Genomic DNA, 17,382 nt, shown 5'->3' on the forward strand with positions numbered 1-17,382 from the left:
TGGTAATTATTACTAATAAATGCGATACTCTGTACACTATTTTGTACATATTTAAATATGTAAAGAATTTAAGAAGTACTTTAGCACATTATATTATTAAAGTATAGAGTCATATAGTGTATTTCCATTTTTCCCTGTACTGCGGTACTCCCAATTTGAATATATATATATAAACGTATAAATATTTTTCCTATCTATTACCACTTTGCTACAGTGGTAATAGGCATGGGAAAAATCCCAAACCTAATACATTGTATAGCATAATGCAGAGTACAGGGAAAGTATAGGTGAAAACAAGATGGCTGCCTTTAACTTTTGCAAAGGCAGTCATTAGCCAATCAGCGAATGACTTGTCAATGCTATATACCTCAGAACTATAGCGGTACTACCACAGCCACAAATATACCTAAATTAAAAACACGTACAACTTATAAAATACTAATGGTACTTACCTGTAGTACCCAACAGAATCATCTGTGCAACATAATATATAATCCTTCAAAATGTATTTAAAATCCGACTGACCTTTTTTGCTCTAGGGAAACCAAAGGGGATGATGGACGGAGTGTTGAACAATGCAAGCACTCATCCCCAGTCAGCTGATATGGGTTTAATCCATCATCATTCTTTAGCTCACTCCGCCACCGCAGTTCAGGAATGGCCTTATGCAAATCAGTCTGACCCTGTGCCTCATTGGAACAATCCAGCCCGAACTGCCAAGTCATGTCTTTCCTGGACAGGAAACAAGCATCATGTGACCGGTTTCTGGCTAATCAGCCGTCATCAGTCAGGCTAGCTTGAATCCAGTGGCAAAGTGAGCAAGGGACCCATGTCTGGGCATACCCAGCCAACTTAGGGCGAACAAAGCAAAACCAAAGGGGATGATGGACGGAGTGTTGAACAATGCAAACACTCATCCCCAGTCAGCTGATCTGGGTTTAATCCATCATCATTCTTTTTTTTATTTTTTTTAAATATTTTTATTAACATTTTCTGTAATACATTACAAATATATTGATTAATAGCAGCACACAGTGGCACCTTCAGAGCGACTTCGGCATCATATAAGAACAACAGCGGTGGATAATCTAGTAACTGTTCCAGAGTCTTACACATTTAGTGGGAGCATCTTCCAGCTGCATAACCCCCAAATACAGCGCTAGAGATCACTGTGTGCAGAGAGCGACAACCCATAGTGTGCCAACCATGGCTTTCATATTTTCCAGAACTTTTTGGGGCAGCCCCGTGCTTTATAAGTCATCTTTTCCCCCAACATATACATATCCATACTTTTTTCCCATTCCGTCAGGGACAGGATCACCACCGCCCCCCATGCCTTGGCCAAGTCACGTTTCGCCACCACCAATCCCAATTGAAGTAAGGTTAACTTTGTTTTAGGGAGATCATTGAATCCATCATCATTCTTTAGCTCACTCCGCCACCCCAGTTCAGACATGGCCATATGCAAATCAGTCTGACCCTGTGCCTCATGGGAACAGTCCAGCCCGAAATGCAGAGCCATGTCTTCCCTGGACCGGAAACAAGCATCCTGGGACCGGTTTCTGGCTAATCAACCATCATCAGACAGGCTAGCTTGAATCCAGTGGCAAAGTGAGCAAGGGACCCACGTCTGGGCATACCCTGCCAACTTAGGGCGAACAAAGCAAAATTCAAAAGTCTATGTACAATTCATTGGATTTTATGCCCGCTTTGGTTATGCCCCCCTCCCCCTTTTCCTCTTCACCGCCTTGATAAACTGCCTTAAAACTTTCAGGCCTACAAGAATAAAATGGGAGCACCAGATTTGCAAAGTTTTGCTGACATACGTCACACAGGAGCAAAGACTGGGCTGGAGTACTTTTGTAATTGTTGTACTAACTTAATAAGTGTAGTTTGTGAATAGCAACAGGCTTACTCTTTGGAGTTGTGTGTTTACATTAACATGTCTCTCCCTAACTTTAGCAAGCACACCAATAAATAAAGGATCATAAGATACTTACCCCCAGAATACATATCAAAGAAACCAGTTTTTACGACCTCTCCAGTGGATCCTGTAAAGATATACAAAACAAATGATTCATTGTCCCACAAAAAGGACAAGGAAAGTACATCATCTGGAGGACTTTCTCAAATAATCTCACATCATTCTCCTTTTAGACGTAACTATCCTCTACCTTATGTTTAGTTTTTATATAATTATTCCCCACTTTGGAATAATAATAAATACAAATAATTTAATGTTTTCTTAACTCTATTAATTAATATGTGACTGTTCATAAAAATGGCATATTGATGGCACTTAAATAGGGGAAAACTGGATGCCGCACTCCGAGCATGCATTACTTATTCGATACTTCAGTGCATTAGAGATCATCATTTTGGTTGGAGCCACTGGTCAATTCAACCCAAGTATTGTCACCAACACATGCAAGCGAATGCTCCTTCATTTTGGAACAGCAACAGTATATGGTCTGTAGGTGTTGCTCTGATCTCAAGGAGTTATCAATAAGGTTTTGTTTCTTGATTTGAATGGTGGCATATGTGACACAGTTTACTGGGTGTGCTACAATGACTGTGAGCACTAATGGCAGCATATATATATATATATATTTTTAAATGTTGTGTATACTGCAGACTTTACCTCTGGCCTGGGTAACAGTGCATTTTACAAAGTGTGGTATAGGTCACAATAGGTAGTGATGTGAAAGAGGTACCCGGGAAGAAACATGGCATAATTAACTTAACAAAGCAAGGGGGCGTGGCTTGCCACCTGATGAGAATGACTGCTTGACGAGGAGCTCCAGAGCAAAAGCAGGGATATTTGCGGCCTGCCATTAGCTCCCCTGCAAAAAACTGCACCCACAGTGATATGAGCATAGCAGAACCCCTTCTACTCAGTCTCGTTCAATTTTGAGCTGTCTGCCTCTTGTGCTTGCTGACTTTGTGTAGGCACTGACAGCGCAGTCGGACTCAGCAGTTTGGTAACAGTGGTGTCGTAAATGTTGGCTCATACAAAATCGTGCCTCAACAGTTAAGCTTGTGTTTTTTACTGCACAAAAGTTACGCTTCATATCCTGTCCACTTGGTCTTCTTGGGAGGATTTATGGTATTACTTCCTTTTACCCCTGCCTTATTTATTCCTGACTGTTTGAATACATAGTATTTTTTCAAGTGTGAAAGGTATAGGAATGTGTGCCTCAAACTGCTCGCTTTTATAAAATTCATCAGGTGTTATTGGTGATTTTTCCTGATGAATACTATTTAACCTTATGGGCAGAACCAGAACCCTCAAACTTATTACACCTGTTATGCCCATGTCTGCCCAATATTCTATTGACACAAAGAACTCCTTCGCTGCTCTTGACCCCGCAATGGAAGCTCTTGGTAACTCTCCTCATGAGAATATGCCATCCTGTTCGTCCTTCACGCCCACATCCTCCACTAAAATTGTCTCTAAAATTGCTACAATAACTCCTCTACCAACTAATAAAAGACCTAAAAAAGATCCTCCCTCACCTGTTTAAACTATCACCTCTATCTCCATTGTGCTAATTCCGGAGAAGATTTAAGCTTTAAATCCTTACATGGAGGATCCAATAAGAAACTTCAGCTGCTGGATGACAAATGGTCTTTAATGGAGAAAAGAATTGAGGACATAGAAATAACTGATCAGTGACATACAGGACACTGCCCAAGACATTAAACTTCTCCAAACCAAAGTGGCACATCTTAAAATATTAACAGGAGACTTATAGAGCTGCAATAGGAGAAACAACCTTCGCATTTATGGTCTTGTATAGTTCTCTAGGAGTGTGCAATTATATAATTACACATTCACTAGATCAATGCTGTTGCCTCATCATGCTTCCACACTTTTTTGCATGCTTCGGATAACCTACGACAACTCCACTGGCTCCCAGTCAACAAAAGAGTCACCTTCAAGCTCCTCACACACGCCTACAACGCTCACTGTGATGCCAGACCAGCATACCTGAACTGTCCCCTCTCATTCCATGCACCCACCAGATACATCCGCTCTGCCCAACTGGCCACCAGAACTCGAAACGCAAGCACAGGACCAGAGGAAGATCATTCTTCTACCTCATGACAAATCCTGAAACGTCATGCCTCTTTACCGCAGGTTCTCCCCATCTCAGACACAATTCAGGTAGTATCTCAAGACCTGGATCTTCGAATGAACCACAGCACCCAGTCAGACCTGCAACTTAACCCCCCTCCTCCCCCCCAGTGCCTTGAGACCCTCATGGGTTGGAAGCTGCGCTTAACAAGAACTGATTGATTGATTTAATTTGACGTATTCCTAAAGACATTAAAGACCAAAGCATGTGTAAAAACTATGGACCCATCACCCTTGTTAACTTGGACTATAAGATATTTGCTAAAATTCTTGCTTTACATTCAGAACCGCTACTACCACATTTGATTGGTAAGGAAAAATCTGGTTTTGTTAAGGGCAGACATCTTTTGATAACACTAGACTCTTTTTTGACATCTTATACCAAAGCCTTTAAACTTTCACTAGCAGACATCTCTCTAGACGCTGAGAAAACCTTTTATCACATACAATGGAATTGTATTATTTCTACTCTTACTTGGTTCAGTTTTTGGCATATTTTCATTAATCTAGTGCCACTTTTACAATCACCCCCTAAAGCATCAATATTTGTTAATGGCCTAATTTGTACTCCCTTTCCTCTTCACAGAGAAGTCTAGCAAGGATGCCCTTGTTCTCTTTATCCTCTCACTTGAACATTTTTATCCAAGATTCAACAACATAATAGTATACAAGAATACAAATACTGAGATAAAGAGATTAAATTCTCAGTTTATTGTGACAACATTCTTTTAAGTATATCTTCTCCTGGTTCCTCCGTACAACCTTCTAGACACAGTCTCTTCTTTTACTTTATCTTCAGGCAATAAACTAAATTTGGATAAGTGTGAGATCCTTCCTCTAAATATATGGTGTTTTAAACGTGACTTTTTATCAACAAAATTTCTCTGGAATCTGGTAAAAATTAAATATTTCGGTATTTGGTTTACTGATTCTAAAAAAAACACAATCACCCTTAACTCATTCACCCTCTTGCTTCTTTAACTACTTCTATTTCCCAATGGAATCCATTGTTTCTTTCCTGGTGGGGTAGGTTGGACTCTATCAAAATGATGTTGCTTCCAATTATTTTTTTCTTTTTTATGTAATCCCCATCAATATCCCAACTTCAATTTAAAAAATATATATACTCTTCTAACATCTTTTTTATGGAACAATAAAAATCCTTGTATGTCTCTCAGTAGGTTATGACGTCCTAAACTTAAAGGAATTAAAAATATCCCTAATTATCAAGCATACCATAATGCTTTCTTTTTTAAGCATTCTGTTCTTTATCAAAATAATCAATACTTGAAATTTACTCTTGGCGGACTCTGGGGAACATAGCAGCCGTCAGCTAAACGGCTACGGGTCGACAGTCCCTCTAGTTGGGCAATGTGACTCCTGGACTCCCTAAGGGCCTCCCTCTTTTCATTTCCCACTCACTGCTCTGTTTTTCCCCCCTCTGCCCCCGTAACACCATCTTTTTGTTGGTGAAATAGCCGGCCGGTCGGCTGATGGCTCAATAGTTGAAGGAGGTATCCAGCGCGTCCGAGCCTCGCGTTGGGAGGGCGCAGCTTGGGAGTGGCGTCGCTGCTGCTCTGTGCACTTCCAGATCCGGGCTCGCAAATTCAGCACCGGAGATTGTGGAACAAACGTGCAGGGATACGCCTGGAATCCCAAGAAGGGGGGAAGCCCCCAAGGTAGGAGGCAGGGTGACAAGCACTGAGGCCAGAAGCCACTCGGCAGAACGTGAAGGCGGTAAGACAGTCCAGGAGGGAGTCAGAGCAGTTAGTGCTGTGTGTTTGGCGATTCCCCCCTGGTCCCTCCTGGCTATATTTGGCAGTATGCATCCCCTGTGGTCGACGAGGAGGGTCTGGGAAGCACTTTGAGAGTGGGGGAGTCAGGAGGGGGGAGAGGACAACATTCTATGGAGAGGAGTAAGAGCCAGCGGACAAGATTTGACCCATTGATAGGGAAGGTGTGCAGATATACTCTCCGCACAAGGGCCACACAATTTCTATCTCTCTCTGAAGCAACAATTCAAGACCCCCCTCTTTAAATAGCACAAGTAGATGTAGTGGACCCAGGTCGCCTCAGGGTTAAAAAAAGAGAAGGGGAGCGGGGAGAAAGAGAAGGGGAAAGAGCAGAGTTCTCTGTAGGAGTCAAGAGCCCCAGGTGTAGAGGCAGAGGCAGAGGCAGAGGCAGAGGAAAGAAGGCCCCGGCACCAAGAGTGAAGATTGCACCCTCCTGAAAATCCTACTACAAAGTCCTCGCTACACCAGTCTCAGCCTCAGTTCACACTAAGGAAGTAGTTTCTAGCTCTGTTAAAATTAGGATGGAGACAAGTCAGCTCCAGGGCACATCGGGTGCAATTTCCCAATCCCTCCCTCCCTCCCAAGTTCCTCCACAGCTGCCTGAGATGACCACTGAAGATCCTAGTAGCTCCAAAATATTTTTGTACCCAGCAGTTCCTACCTCAAATCCATTTTTGTGCTGGAGTCACAAGAAGAGGAGAATCAAGATGATCAACCAGCACCAATTCAACATGCAGCGACCCCGCACCATTCTCCTAAGACAAGTCATGAGTCCCTGGTGGATATTCTTCTAGCTCTTAAGAGAGATGGGGGATAGGTTTACAGTCTCTGAAAACAATACCGTGGCAATTCAGGCCGCCTGCACAGCCCAGAAATTAGAAGAAGTATCTTTAAGAACTGATATTCTGGAGCAGGAAATCCCGAAGATAAAAGAGGCACTCGATACAACCTCAGCAGAAATTAATAGGTTAACGAGGCAAAATAAAGAAATGAGGGATGATTTAGAGCGCCTTGAGAATCATTCTAGAAAGAACAATTTGAGATTGATCAACGTTCCAGAAGCTCTAGTAGATTCTGACATTAGGGCCTTCGTGATCTCACTACTAAGAGATACAGTTCTCATAAATTCCCCAAATATAGATCTATCTACGGAGATACAGAAGGTCCATCGGGATCCATACAAAAGAAATCCTGCAAAACAGAAGCCGAGGAAACTTTTGATAAACTTTCTTACATACACCATAAAAGAGGCAATCTTATCGATAGCACTTAAGGAAGGCTCACTTTCGTCTGGATCATTTTCATTTTCCATTAGATCAGACGTGTGTCACACTACTGCCCAGAAACAATGGGAAATGGGCAAGAGGATGGAGGAGCTGAATAAGCTGGGAGCCAGGTAGCAAGTAAAGTTCCCAGCTTCACTCCGTATAATGTGGAACAACCATATGTATGTCCATCGCTCAGTTTAGGCGTTTGATGAACTGATAACAGAAATTAAGAAGAGAGTGGGTGTGTAGGAGCGAGGAGGGGAGTGAGGGTTACTTAGGGAGGTAGGGGGAGCGCAGAAGAAAGGAAAATGTGAAATACAATAAGTTAATTCTGCCCGAGGGACAGAGGCTCATTAAGCTTTCAGCCTAGTATAGTAGAGAGGGTTCCCCAGAGGGGCGGGGGGTCGATTGGGACACAGTTATGGGGGAGGGTAGGGGGAGCAAGGCATGGGGAGCAGTGGGAGAAAGCCCCCAAAAAATAATCCTCTATCATGTCAGAAAGCCAGGTCCATGACCTTTACATTAGCTATAGCCATGGTTAGCATGACTCCTGAATGGATGTTTTTTTTTTCAATGGGAGCTATGGATTTAAATCTCGTAGAATGTCGATAGTTTAAGGTGTATGCGTAGACAGAGACTAGTAATGAAATATTTGGAACAGAGCTCAGCCCAAATATGTCTTATGCAGGAGACTCACCTGAATGTCTCAGAAAGCTGTATTACATTTGAGCGGTATACTTGGAAAATATATTTCTGCACATCAGAGCAGACTGTCCATTGCAAGGGGGTTGGTATTTTAATTAATCAAGGGGCCGGCTTTGCAATACAATCTTTTAAAACAGATCAAACTGGGAGGTGGTTTATAGCTAAACTAGATTTTGGAGGAAAAGAGTTGGCATGCACATCATTCTATGTCCCAAACATAGATGACCCTACATACATATGCAATGGAATTTTATGGAAGCAACTGTTCCTATAATAATAGGGGGGGACTTAAATGTTTCATTTGACCCTTTACTAGATAGATCGAAACAGAGTAGGTTTGTATAGGGTGCCTCAGGTCCGTCAGGCTCTAAATAATATAATATACGATCTGGAACTTTTAGATGCATGTAGGGCTAAGAAGTGCAATATCCATGGATTCACTTTCCATAGCAGGAAACATACCCACTTTTCAAGAATAGACTGTGTTGGAAGATAGATCTATCATCGATGCATGCTATAACATCAATAAATATCAATCCAAGTAATACATCGGACCACTCTGCAGTTGCCTTCTCCCTAGTAGGAAGCAGGCATACATCAAGACCTAGATAGACACTTAAATGATCAATGTTGACGTATCCAGGGATAGTTGAAGATCTCAAACGGGAATGCCTTGATTATTTTGCAGCAAATAATGGGTCGACGTCTCTTGACTTTGTATGGGATGCTTTTAAGTCATTTTTGAGGGGTACTCTGCATAGCATCAAGAATAGAGAGGAATCCCAAGTTTTAAAAAAGATGGAAGATAAAGTGGGCCGATTAGAGGCAGATCTCCTCTGGTTGAATCCGGGGACAGCTCAGGCAAAGCTACAGGTGCAGAGGCAACTTGGCGAGGCCCGTCAGGATTACAGGATCAAGTTAGATCATAAGTGCAAAGCACAATGGCTTGCAAAATCATTGCAGAACTTCGAGTACAGAGAAAAATCAGGTGCGCTCTTGGCTTGGAAGGCCAGAGTAGTTCGGGCTAGGAATTATATTAAGAAACTAATTATAAATGAAAACGGAGATACATCTAATAAATCAGAGGATATGCAAACCTGCCTACTTACTCTATTTTCTGAGCTATATAAGAGTTCTTCCCAAACCCTGAGGCCCTTAAAATATGGCTAAGGGAAAAATCCCTACCTATCTTAGCATCATATAGCCGCGAACTGCTTGATGCCCCAATCACTGGGGATGAGATTCAATTGAATCTCGGGAAAAGCAAGAGCAGTAAAGCAGCAGGCACAGATGCGCTTCCAAACAAGGTGTACAAATTCCTACTAGAGGAATTAGTCCTGATAATGGAAACTCTGTTTAATTTGATCTATCAATAAAGGGGGCAAGTCCCTAGGTCCTGGAAAGAGGCAATGATCGTGCTTATTCTGAAACCGACGAAAGATCCCTCGAGAGCCGATTCTTATAGACCGATCTCCCTGCTGAATGCAGACTATAAGATCTTCATGAGCATTTTGCCAGGAAGACTGGCTAAGATTGCACCACAACTGATCCACTCAGACCAGAAAGGTTTAATCCCCAAGAGATATATTCAAGAACAGACCCAGCAACTCATGGGCAGTATAGATCTTGCATCTCAATGAACCAAACCCTTGGCCGTGGTGGCTCTCGACGCGGCCAAGGCGTTTGATAGAGTGTGTTGGGGGTATCTGTGGGAAGTGTTGAGAATAATGGGCTTTAGATCTATCTTCATCCAAACTTTAGAAAAATGCCACGAGGGTGCCTCAGCCAGGATCTTGTTAAATGATGCTTTAACATCTAGTTTTAACATATTGAGAGGAACGGGACAGGGCTGTCCCCTTTCAGCCATGTTGTTTGACCTATATATAGAGCCATAAGCTCAGGCAATAAGATCAGACACCTTAATGACTCCTTTTAAATCTCACCGTTACAGCAGAAAGGTCGCCCTATACGCAGCCGACTTGCTGATATATACTACTGATCCAGCCGTGGCACTGCCAAGGGCCGAACATCTATGAGAAGAGTTTGGATCCCTATCGGGATATTTAGTTAATACATCTAAAACCGAGGTGATGTACTTGAACATTCAGGACTGGGAGGGGAAAGTTAGTCAAGATTATACATTTTTGGGCATTAGAATTGTTAAAGAAATAGCGGAGATCCCATGGATCAATCTAAATAGGGTTGCAAAAGAAATAGATTGAGTATTAGTAAGGTAGAAAAACCTCCCCCTAACTACCTACGGAAGGGTTAACTTAATTAAAATGGTTATACTCCCCAACTAACCTATTTGTTTAATGCTATCCCCCTCGGCTTTCCAAATTGGGCATCAGTAAAATCCAGGAAAAGATCGTAAGCTTCATTTGGGCCTATAAAGGTGCAAGGTTGGCCTGGAAGAAACTTAGGCGAAAGCTTGTTAAAGGAGGCGTGGGCCTCCCAGATATTAATTGGTACTGTGCAGCCTTCCAATTTGAAAACATCCGGATGCTACTTGGGAAGGCCGATGATTCAACCTGGGGGAGCCTTTTGGGTGAAATGGTGAGGCAGGAAGGTGGAGATGGCTTTCTGTACAAATTCGGTGCCCCTATGTACTTCAAAAAAGTATGCTTAAAAATATTGAAGTTTGCCCTCCATCTATGGTATAAGGCTAGGAGAAGGTGGGGGTTAGGTTATTACTCGGACTTTGTCCCAATCTGGGAATCTCCAGGGACTCCATTTTGCCTGAAAGATAGCTTGAGCACACAAATCAGAAGGGCAGGCATCATAAAATGGTCAGACTTGATATCATCAGGGAAGTCCACTCTTGGGAAACCCTAAGAGAAAAGATTGGGAATGATTTCTCTAGGTTTGAATATATTCAACTAGTTTAATGGTTTATGTCTGAAAAGAAGGAAACCTGTGGCAACTAGGAGTTGGAGCTATCTCTCCAGATGTCAACCTTAAGAAAAAGGAAATTTCTAAGTGGTATGAGAAGCTCTTGAAGGCGGATGAGAAGGAGTGTTTACCACAACATTCACTTTGGAATGGGGCCCCCCTTGAATGTGATATAGAGGCAGTGTGGGAACATTCCCTGAGGCTCAAATACAAATTTGTAAAACCAGACAACCTGAAAAAGAACCACTTCTTTACCATTAATCGCCTGTATTGGACACCGGCTAAGATAGCAAGATTTGCTCCCACTCCTCCCCCCTAAGTATCCACGGTGTAACTTTATAAAAGCCAATGACCTACATATCTTCCCTGATGTCCAACGTTGAAAGATTACTGGGGTGGAATTAAGAATGCCTCTTTTGGGATTTGTGGTAGGAAAATTACCTTGAATAAAGCTCTTGTTTTATTTGGAGAAGATGGTACACTCAGTAACAGGCTGAAGAATTCACCCAGAAGACAGTTGCTCTACCTTATCCTGGTAGCCCGTAGAGAAATCTGCATAAAATGGAGGGACCCCCTGCCCTTAAAGATCGAAGATTGGGAAAAGGCAGCTATCAAAATTGCCAGGTTAGAGCAGGTAGTAGGGAAGGAGAACAGCTTTAATATTTGGCTAGACTTTATGTCATGGAGCAGAGCTTTGGGGCTCGAACATCCTTTCTTGGTCCAATGATTAGTCCATGGCACCGATAAAGGTGTGGGTCTGGTATGGTTTACAGACTGAAGTGAATGCAGAGGCTGCAGGGTGGACAGGTCAGAAGGGCGGCTATACAAAATATTGCAGACGCTTTTTGGTGATTTTTAAAATGATCAATACTCACATGACTGCCCATGTGGATGGACTTATAATTGCTTTTTATTCATCCATTTTATTTTTCAGAATTGTTGTTGTTTACTCCACAACCTACTTCCATGTCTCTTCCTGTTCTTAAAATGTTTGCAGACTATTGCTCCCAATAAATATTTATTTTTCTTCTAATATTGATCATATTCTTCAATCCAGGATTTGGTATAATGAACTCATTAAAATTAACAACAGAACCGACTATTGGAAAACCTGAAGAGATAAAGGTGTATTATGGACCCACAAGTCATTTCAAGACCAATCCTGTATTTCCTTCTCTAAAGCTCAATCCTATTTAAGTGCCCTTCCTCGTATGAAAATAAATATATTTCTTTGATTCAGGACATTTCTAATTCTTACACTTCTCTATATTCAAGTCCCACTCTTCCTTCTACTACTCCCTCAACTAATTCCAATCTACAACCCGTGCTATCAGCCCTTCCCACAGCATCCCGTATTTACAGTATTCTCATTTCCTCCCAAGCTATTAGACAAAAAAACAATATTGGAGTTACAATGGGAATCTGATATACAGACTAAGGACCTGATTAGGATGATGGTGAGACCGCCACCGACAGCCCATCGGTGGCAGTCTCACCACCATCCTGAGCAAGTTTCCCGCCGACCACATTTGGATGGTGGACGGTTTATTGGCAGTCGGAAAGACCGACCGCCACACATCCAATAGGCTCCTTGAGCCCACCGGTGCGGTGGAGGGCCTCATATTCCCTACAATGGTGGCAGTGCCTACCAGGCACCGCCATAGGGATTACTATGTCTCTTTCCACCCGCCTGTTCATTGCAGTCAACCCGCCATGAACAGGCAGGCAGAAAGGGACTTTGGGGGCCCATAGAAGGCCCCCTTCTTTCCTGTCCCTGAGCTGTGGCACCATCCCTGCACCATGTGGCAGACATCACATGGTGCCTGCCATGTTGTGCAGGGATATGTATGGTGTCCCTTTTTTGCATTGTGGCGGGTGCTGCAGCCAGCCTCAATGCAAAATATAAGCTTTGCGACTGCTGTGGCGGCCGTTGCATTCTAAAGTCTATTATGGGACTGCCGACATCCTGTCGGGTGGCCCCAATCCCAGGTAGGGTCTGCCCGCCATCGTAATCGGGCCCTTAGTTTCCTACATCTATATGGAGCAAAACATGGCTCAAGATCCACAAAACATCTTGTGTCGCTAACACAACCCAAACTCTATATTTTCATATCCAATAGGCTCATCGTCACTCTAGCCATGTTACACAAATTTAATTCCACTGTCTCTTCATATTGTTAGTCATGTAACACTTGTGGTTCAGATATAAAACATATGTTGTTCGAATGTCCTACCACTTACTAATTTTGGTTAAAGGTTTGCTCACAAATCACACTTTCGGTATTCACAGAAGGCATTTAGGAGTCCGTAAGTTAGGAGTCCTAACTTTACTACTACTAAACTGAGAAAAATCCTAATTTTAAGACGTTTGGTATTCACAGAAGTCATTTAGGAGTCCAAAAGTTAGGAGTCCTATATTTACTACTACTAAATTGAGAAAAATCCTAATTTTAAGACTTTTGTTATTTACAGCAGGCATTTAGGAGTTCTAAAGTTAGGAGTCCTAAGTTTACTACTACCAAACTGAGAAAAATCCTATTTTTAAGACTTTCGGTATTCACAGAAGGCATTTAGGAGTCCTAAAGTTAGGAGTCCTAACTTTACTACTACTAAATTGAGAAAAATCCTAATTTTAAGACTTTCGGTATTCACAGAAGGCATTTAGGAGTCCTAAAGTTAGGAGTCCTAACTTTACTACTACTAAATTGAGAAAAATCCTAACTTTAAGACTTTCGGTGTTCACAGAAGGCATTTAGGAGTCCTAAAGTTAGGACTCCTAACTTCTGTGAATACCAAAATGAGTAAGTGCCTTCTGTGAATACCAAAATGAGTAAGTGCCTTCTGTGAATACCAAAATAGTAGTAAGTTTAGGAATTTGTCTTAAGTTAGTTCTGTGAATCGGGCCCTACGCCACTGGAGTCAAGCTATCCTGGCTGATGAAGGCTGATAGCCAGAAACCGGTCCTAGGATGCTTGATTTCGGTTCAGGGAAGACATGGCTTGGCAGTTCGGGCTGGACTGTTCCCATAAGGCACAGGGTCAAGACTGATTTGCATATGGCCATTCCTGAACTGGGGTGGCGTGGTGAACAAAATAACAATGAATTAAATCCAGATCTGTGACTGGGGGTGAATGTTTTGCCAATGTGCAACATTCGGTCCATCATCTTGTGTGTTTTGCAGGGAAATAACACTGGCACATACACCCAGTACAGCCCACTTGGCGTCACCACAAGGAAATCCTGCCAGGAAGCCAAGCACGTGTGCACACGGCCAGCAGAGCACACTAGGCAGCGCCTGCACTCCTCTGCAAGTACCTATCCAGATGCCACTCTTCCTCAAGCCGCAGCCCACTACCCAGGGATCTAAGGCACTACCTGAGCCCATTGTGCCTTAGCCCCTGCACACTTGCGACCATGGAAGGGGTCACCACAAGAAAGCCACTCCACAGAGCCGCTGCCAGCGACAAAGTTCCGGTCAGGCAGCTACCCTGCTGCACTGCTTGTGGGGCTGCAGATCAAGATACCTCAACGGTATTACAGCCTGTGTTCTCGCCCAAGGGTGCTCTCTGTCCAGCAGGTGCGGTTCACCCATCGCCATGTGTGCCCAGACGTTCTCCCTCACAAACCCGGTCCGTTCCTCCCAAAGCCAGGGGAACAGGCGATGAAGTGGGCCAACTGGAGGGGTGCTTTCTAAATTACCCATCGGCGTTGGAGGATGAAGGGGAGGAAGACTTTTCCAGCAAGCACAGGAAAAAGATTCTACTGCACAATCTAGGACCGAAGGGTTGCGAGTTTATGACAACATGGTAAAGAAACCGAGAGCCGCGACTGAAGACGACGTGTTTCAAAACGCATTAGAGGACTTAGACACCCATTAGACACCCATGGAGAAGTGTGGCTCAAGTGGTTGGAGCGGCAGACCCTGATGCAGAGGTCTGGCCCGGACCAGGGTTCAATTACCCGCCTCGGCGGGTCTTGGGCTCAAATTTCCCCGGACCTGACAATTCTCGCCTCGGTGCCTATTCCAATCATGGAGTCCCACTCTGCAACTCTGGGCAATAGCTTGCTTAATCTCCACGACGGCCCCTCGCAGCGGGATGCCTGGCTTTCACCTTGGGGATGCCCAGTAAAGGGGTTATCACACAGGGGAATACCAGGACGGGTTCCCTAAGCAAGCGCTTAGAAACCGGTAGGTGATACAGCGCTATATAAATGAATTACATTTACATTTACATTTACATTAGACACCCATTACCAGCCGGTCATCTGCACGGCCATTGAAACTGAAACAGTGGACAATTATGTGGCTGCCCTCAAGAAACTGGCAATAAACTGCAAATTTGGGCAGCTGCACGACGACTTAATACGAGACCAGATAAGCATGCACACAACAGGTACCGAAGTGCAAGAAAAGTTATGGGTGAGTGGTGTCTCACCCCTCCATGAGATCATAACCATAGTCAAAAAGGCAGAGCTCTCGAAACGGTGCGCAGCGGCGGCCAAGAAGGAAGCAGAAGTGAAACCTGCCGTCTGCAAAGTAAGTGCCACCACGGGATCAAGAGACAAGCCCCCCGCCTTCGCAACCAACCGCCAGACCAGGTGATCTCCTCAGATTCAGGCAACGCAGATTCCACCCACACCAGACAAGAAGGGCTCCTGCTACAGATGCGGCAGCTCCGCCCGCATGGCCAGTGACAAATGGTGTCCCGCATATCGTGTCAAATGCTCCATCTGCTGTATAGTGGGACATTTTGGGAAAGCATGCCGTGCCGGAGGAGACCCAGCAACCCATGGGTGAAGTGCGTCATGTACGACTCGGACCCGACGCGGCCGAAGGAGACAGGGAGGACGACTGCATACTCCGTGTGGATGACCAGATTTGGAGCATTGATTGCAATGCCAGGAAGAAACCCTCATGCATAGTGATCATTGGAGGTGTACAGATCTCAATAGTGGCGGACTCGGGTTCCCCGTTTAATATAATACAAAAGGCTGTCTGGGAATCGGACTTTGCTAACTCCATAGGGCACTAACTACACCCTACAGACATACACCCGGTCACCTATACTGGCCATTGTAGGGTTCAGGACCCTCACATTTGAGTTCAAAGGCAGGAGGGCCACCGGAAAATTATACCTAGTGGAAAAGGGCCCCTCACTCTTGGGGAGGGCTGACCAAGGTGCCCTAGGCATACAACTCAATCCAAGTGGTGACATCCAGGTTCTCATGACAGATGACACGCACACCCTTACAGAGGACGTTTTAAGAAAGGACTTTCCAAGCGTCTTCGGGGACTCCATAGGCCAACTATCCCACTTTATGCACAAGATAGTGATGAAGGATGGAGCTGTGCCGGTCAGCCACAAAGTGGGCAACATCCCTTTCAACTGTCGTGAGGCGGTACAACAAGAATTGCACCGCCTTGAAGAGAGCGGAGTGATAGAGCCCATAGAGACCACAGAATGGTTGGCACCACTGGTCGTTGCGCGGAAACCCAATGGGAAAGTGCTCCTAGGCATTGACCTTTGGGAACTAAACAAAAACATCCTGGTGGACAAATGTCCGCTACCAAGCATCAGCGACCTCCTGGCTCAGACCAGGACATAAAGTGGTTCTCAACCATCGACCTCACGGCGGCGGGCCACCAGATCTTATTCCACCCATCAAGCCGGAAATTGACCTCCTTCATTACACCGTTTGGCTGCTACAGATTCCGTCGCCTGCCCTTTGGACTGGCGTCAGCAGCATCGGTGTACCCAAAACTCATTCATAAACTCTTTAAAGCAGGAATGTACTTTACTTTCAAGACGACATATTGATCATGAGGAAGACCAGAGAGGAACACAATAGTATCATCCGGGAAGTGTTAGGCACCCTGTCAGCCAGTGGACTGACAGCTGAACTCGACAAGCACAAATTTGGAGTGTGCTCAGTAACAAATCTCGGACACAAAATAGGAGAAAAAGGAATATTCCCCAAACGTGCTAACGTAGCGGTGATCAAATCTTCACCCCAGCCCAGGACCAAAGAGGACGTTAGATCATTCCTCTGAATGGCACAATTTTACAGCAAGTTCGTCCACAACTTTGCTACAAAAACCGATTCCATGCACCAATTATTGAAAGACAGAGCCAGCTTCTGTTGGACGCCAGATTGCAACCGAGAATTCGAAACCGTCAAACAGGACATCTGCACAGCCATACTTCTCCAGGGCTTCGACGGTCGAGCCCCCAGCATCCTTACCATGGACGTGAGCGACAAAGGGTTGGGAGCCGTCTTGACGCAACGATCGCCCGAAGGCACAGAAACCACTATTGGCTTTGCGTCCCGCTCACTTGCGCCCAACGAAGAAAAATTCAGCTTGATCGAAAAGGAGATGCTCGCGGTCACTTGGGCCATAAGCACATTTCGCCGGTACCTATGGGGCTCCCGCTTCAGCGTTCGCACGGACCACAAACCAATGATAAAGGTCATCACATCCAGCGGTCATGCCACAGCCACCCCGCGCATCGACAAAATGTCCCTCAAACTCCTGGATTTCGTGTATGACGTGGAATACCTACCGGGCAAAAATAACAAAATACCT

General features: G+C 44.3%; 1 protein-coding gene across 5 annotated transcripts in view; it reads right to left on the reverse strand.

Annotated features, from left to right (window-relative positions):
• Positions 1-17,382, reverse strand: part of FAM3D (FAM3 metabolism regulating signaling molecule D) — a 417,220-nt gene that overhangs the window by 54,920 nt on the left and 344,918 nt on the right. For all 5 annotated transcript variants that reach the window (XM_078661511.1, XM_078661513.1, XM_078661509.1 and 2 more), the window contains one exon: positions 2,001-2,051. In XM_078661511.1, coding sequence (XP_078517637.1) covers positions 2,001-2,051 — 51 coding nt within the window. The remainder of the gene's footprint in view (positions 1-2,000; positions 2,052-17,382) is intronic.

Source organism: Lissotriton helveticus, chromosome 9 (assembly GCF_964261635.1).
Source record: "Lissotriton helveticus chromosome 9, aLisHel1.1, whole genome shotgun sequence".
NCBI classification, from domain to species: domain Eukaryota; kingdom Metazoa; phylum Chordata; class Amphibia; order Caudata; family Salamandridae; genus Lissotriton; species Lissotriton helveticus.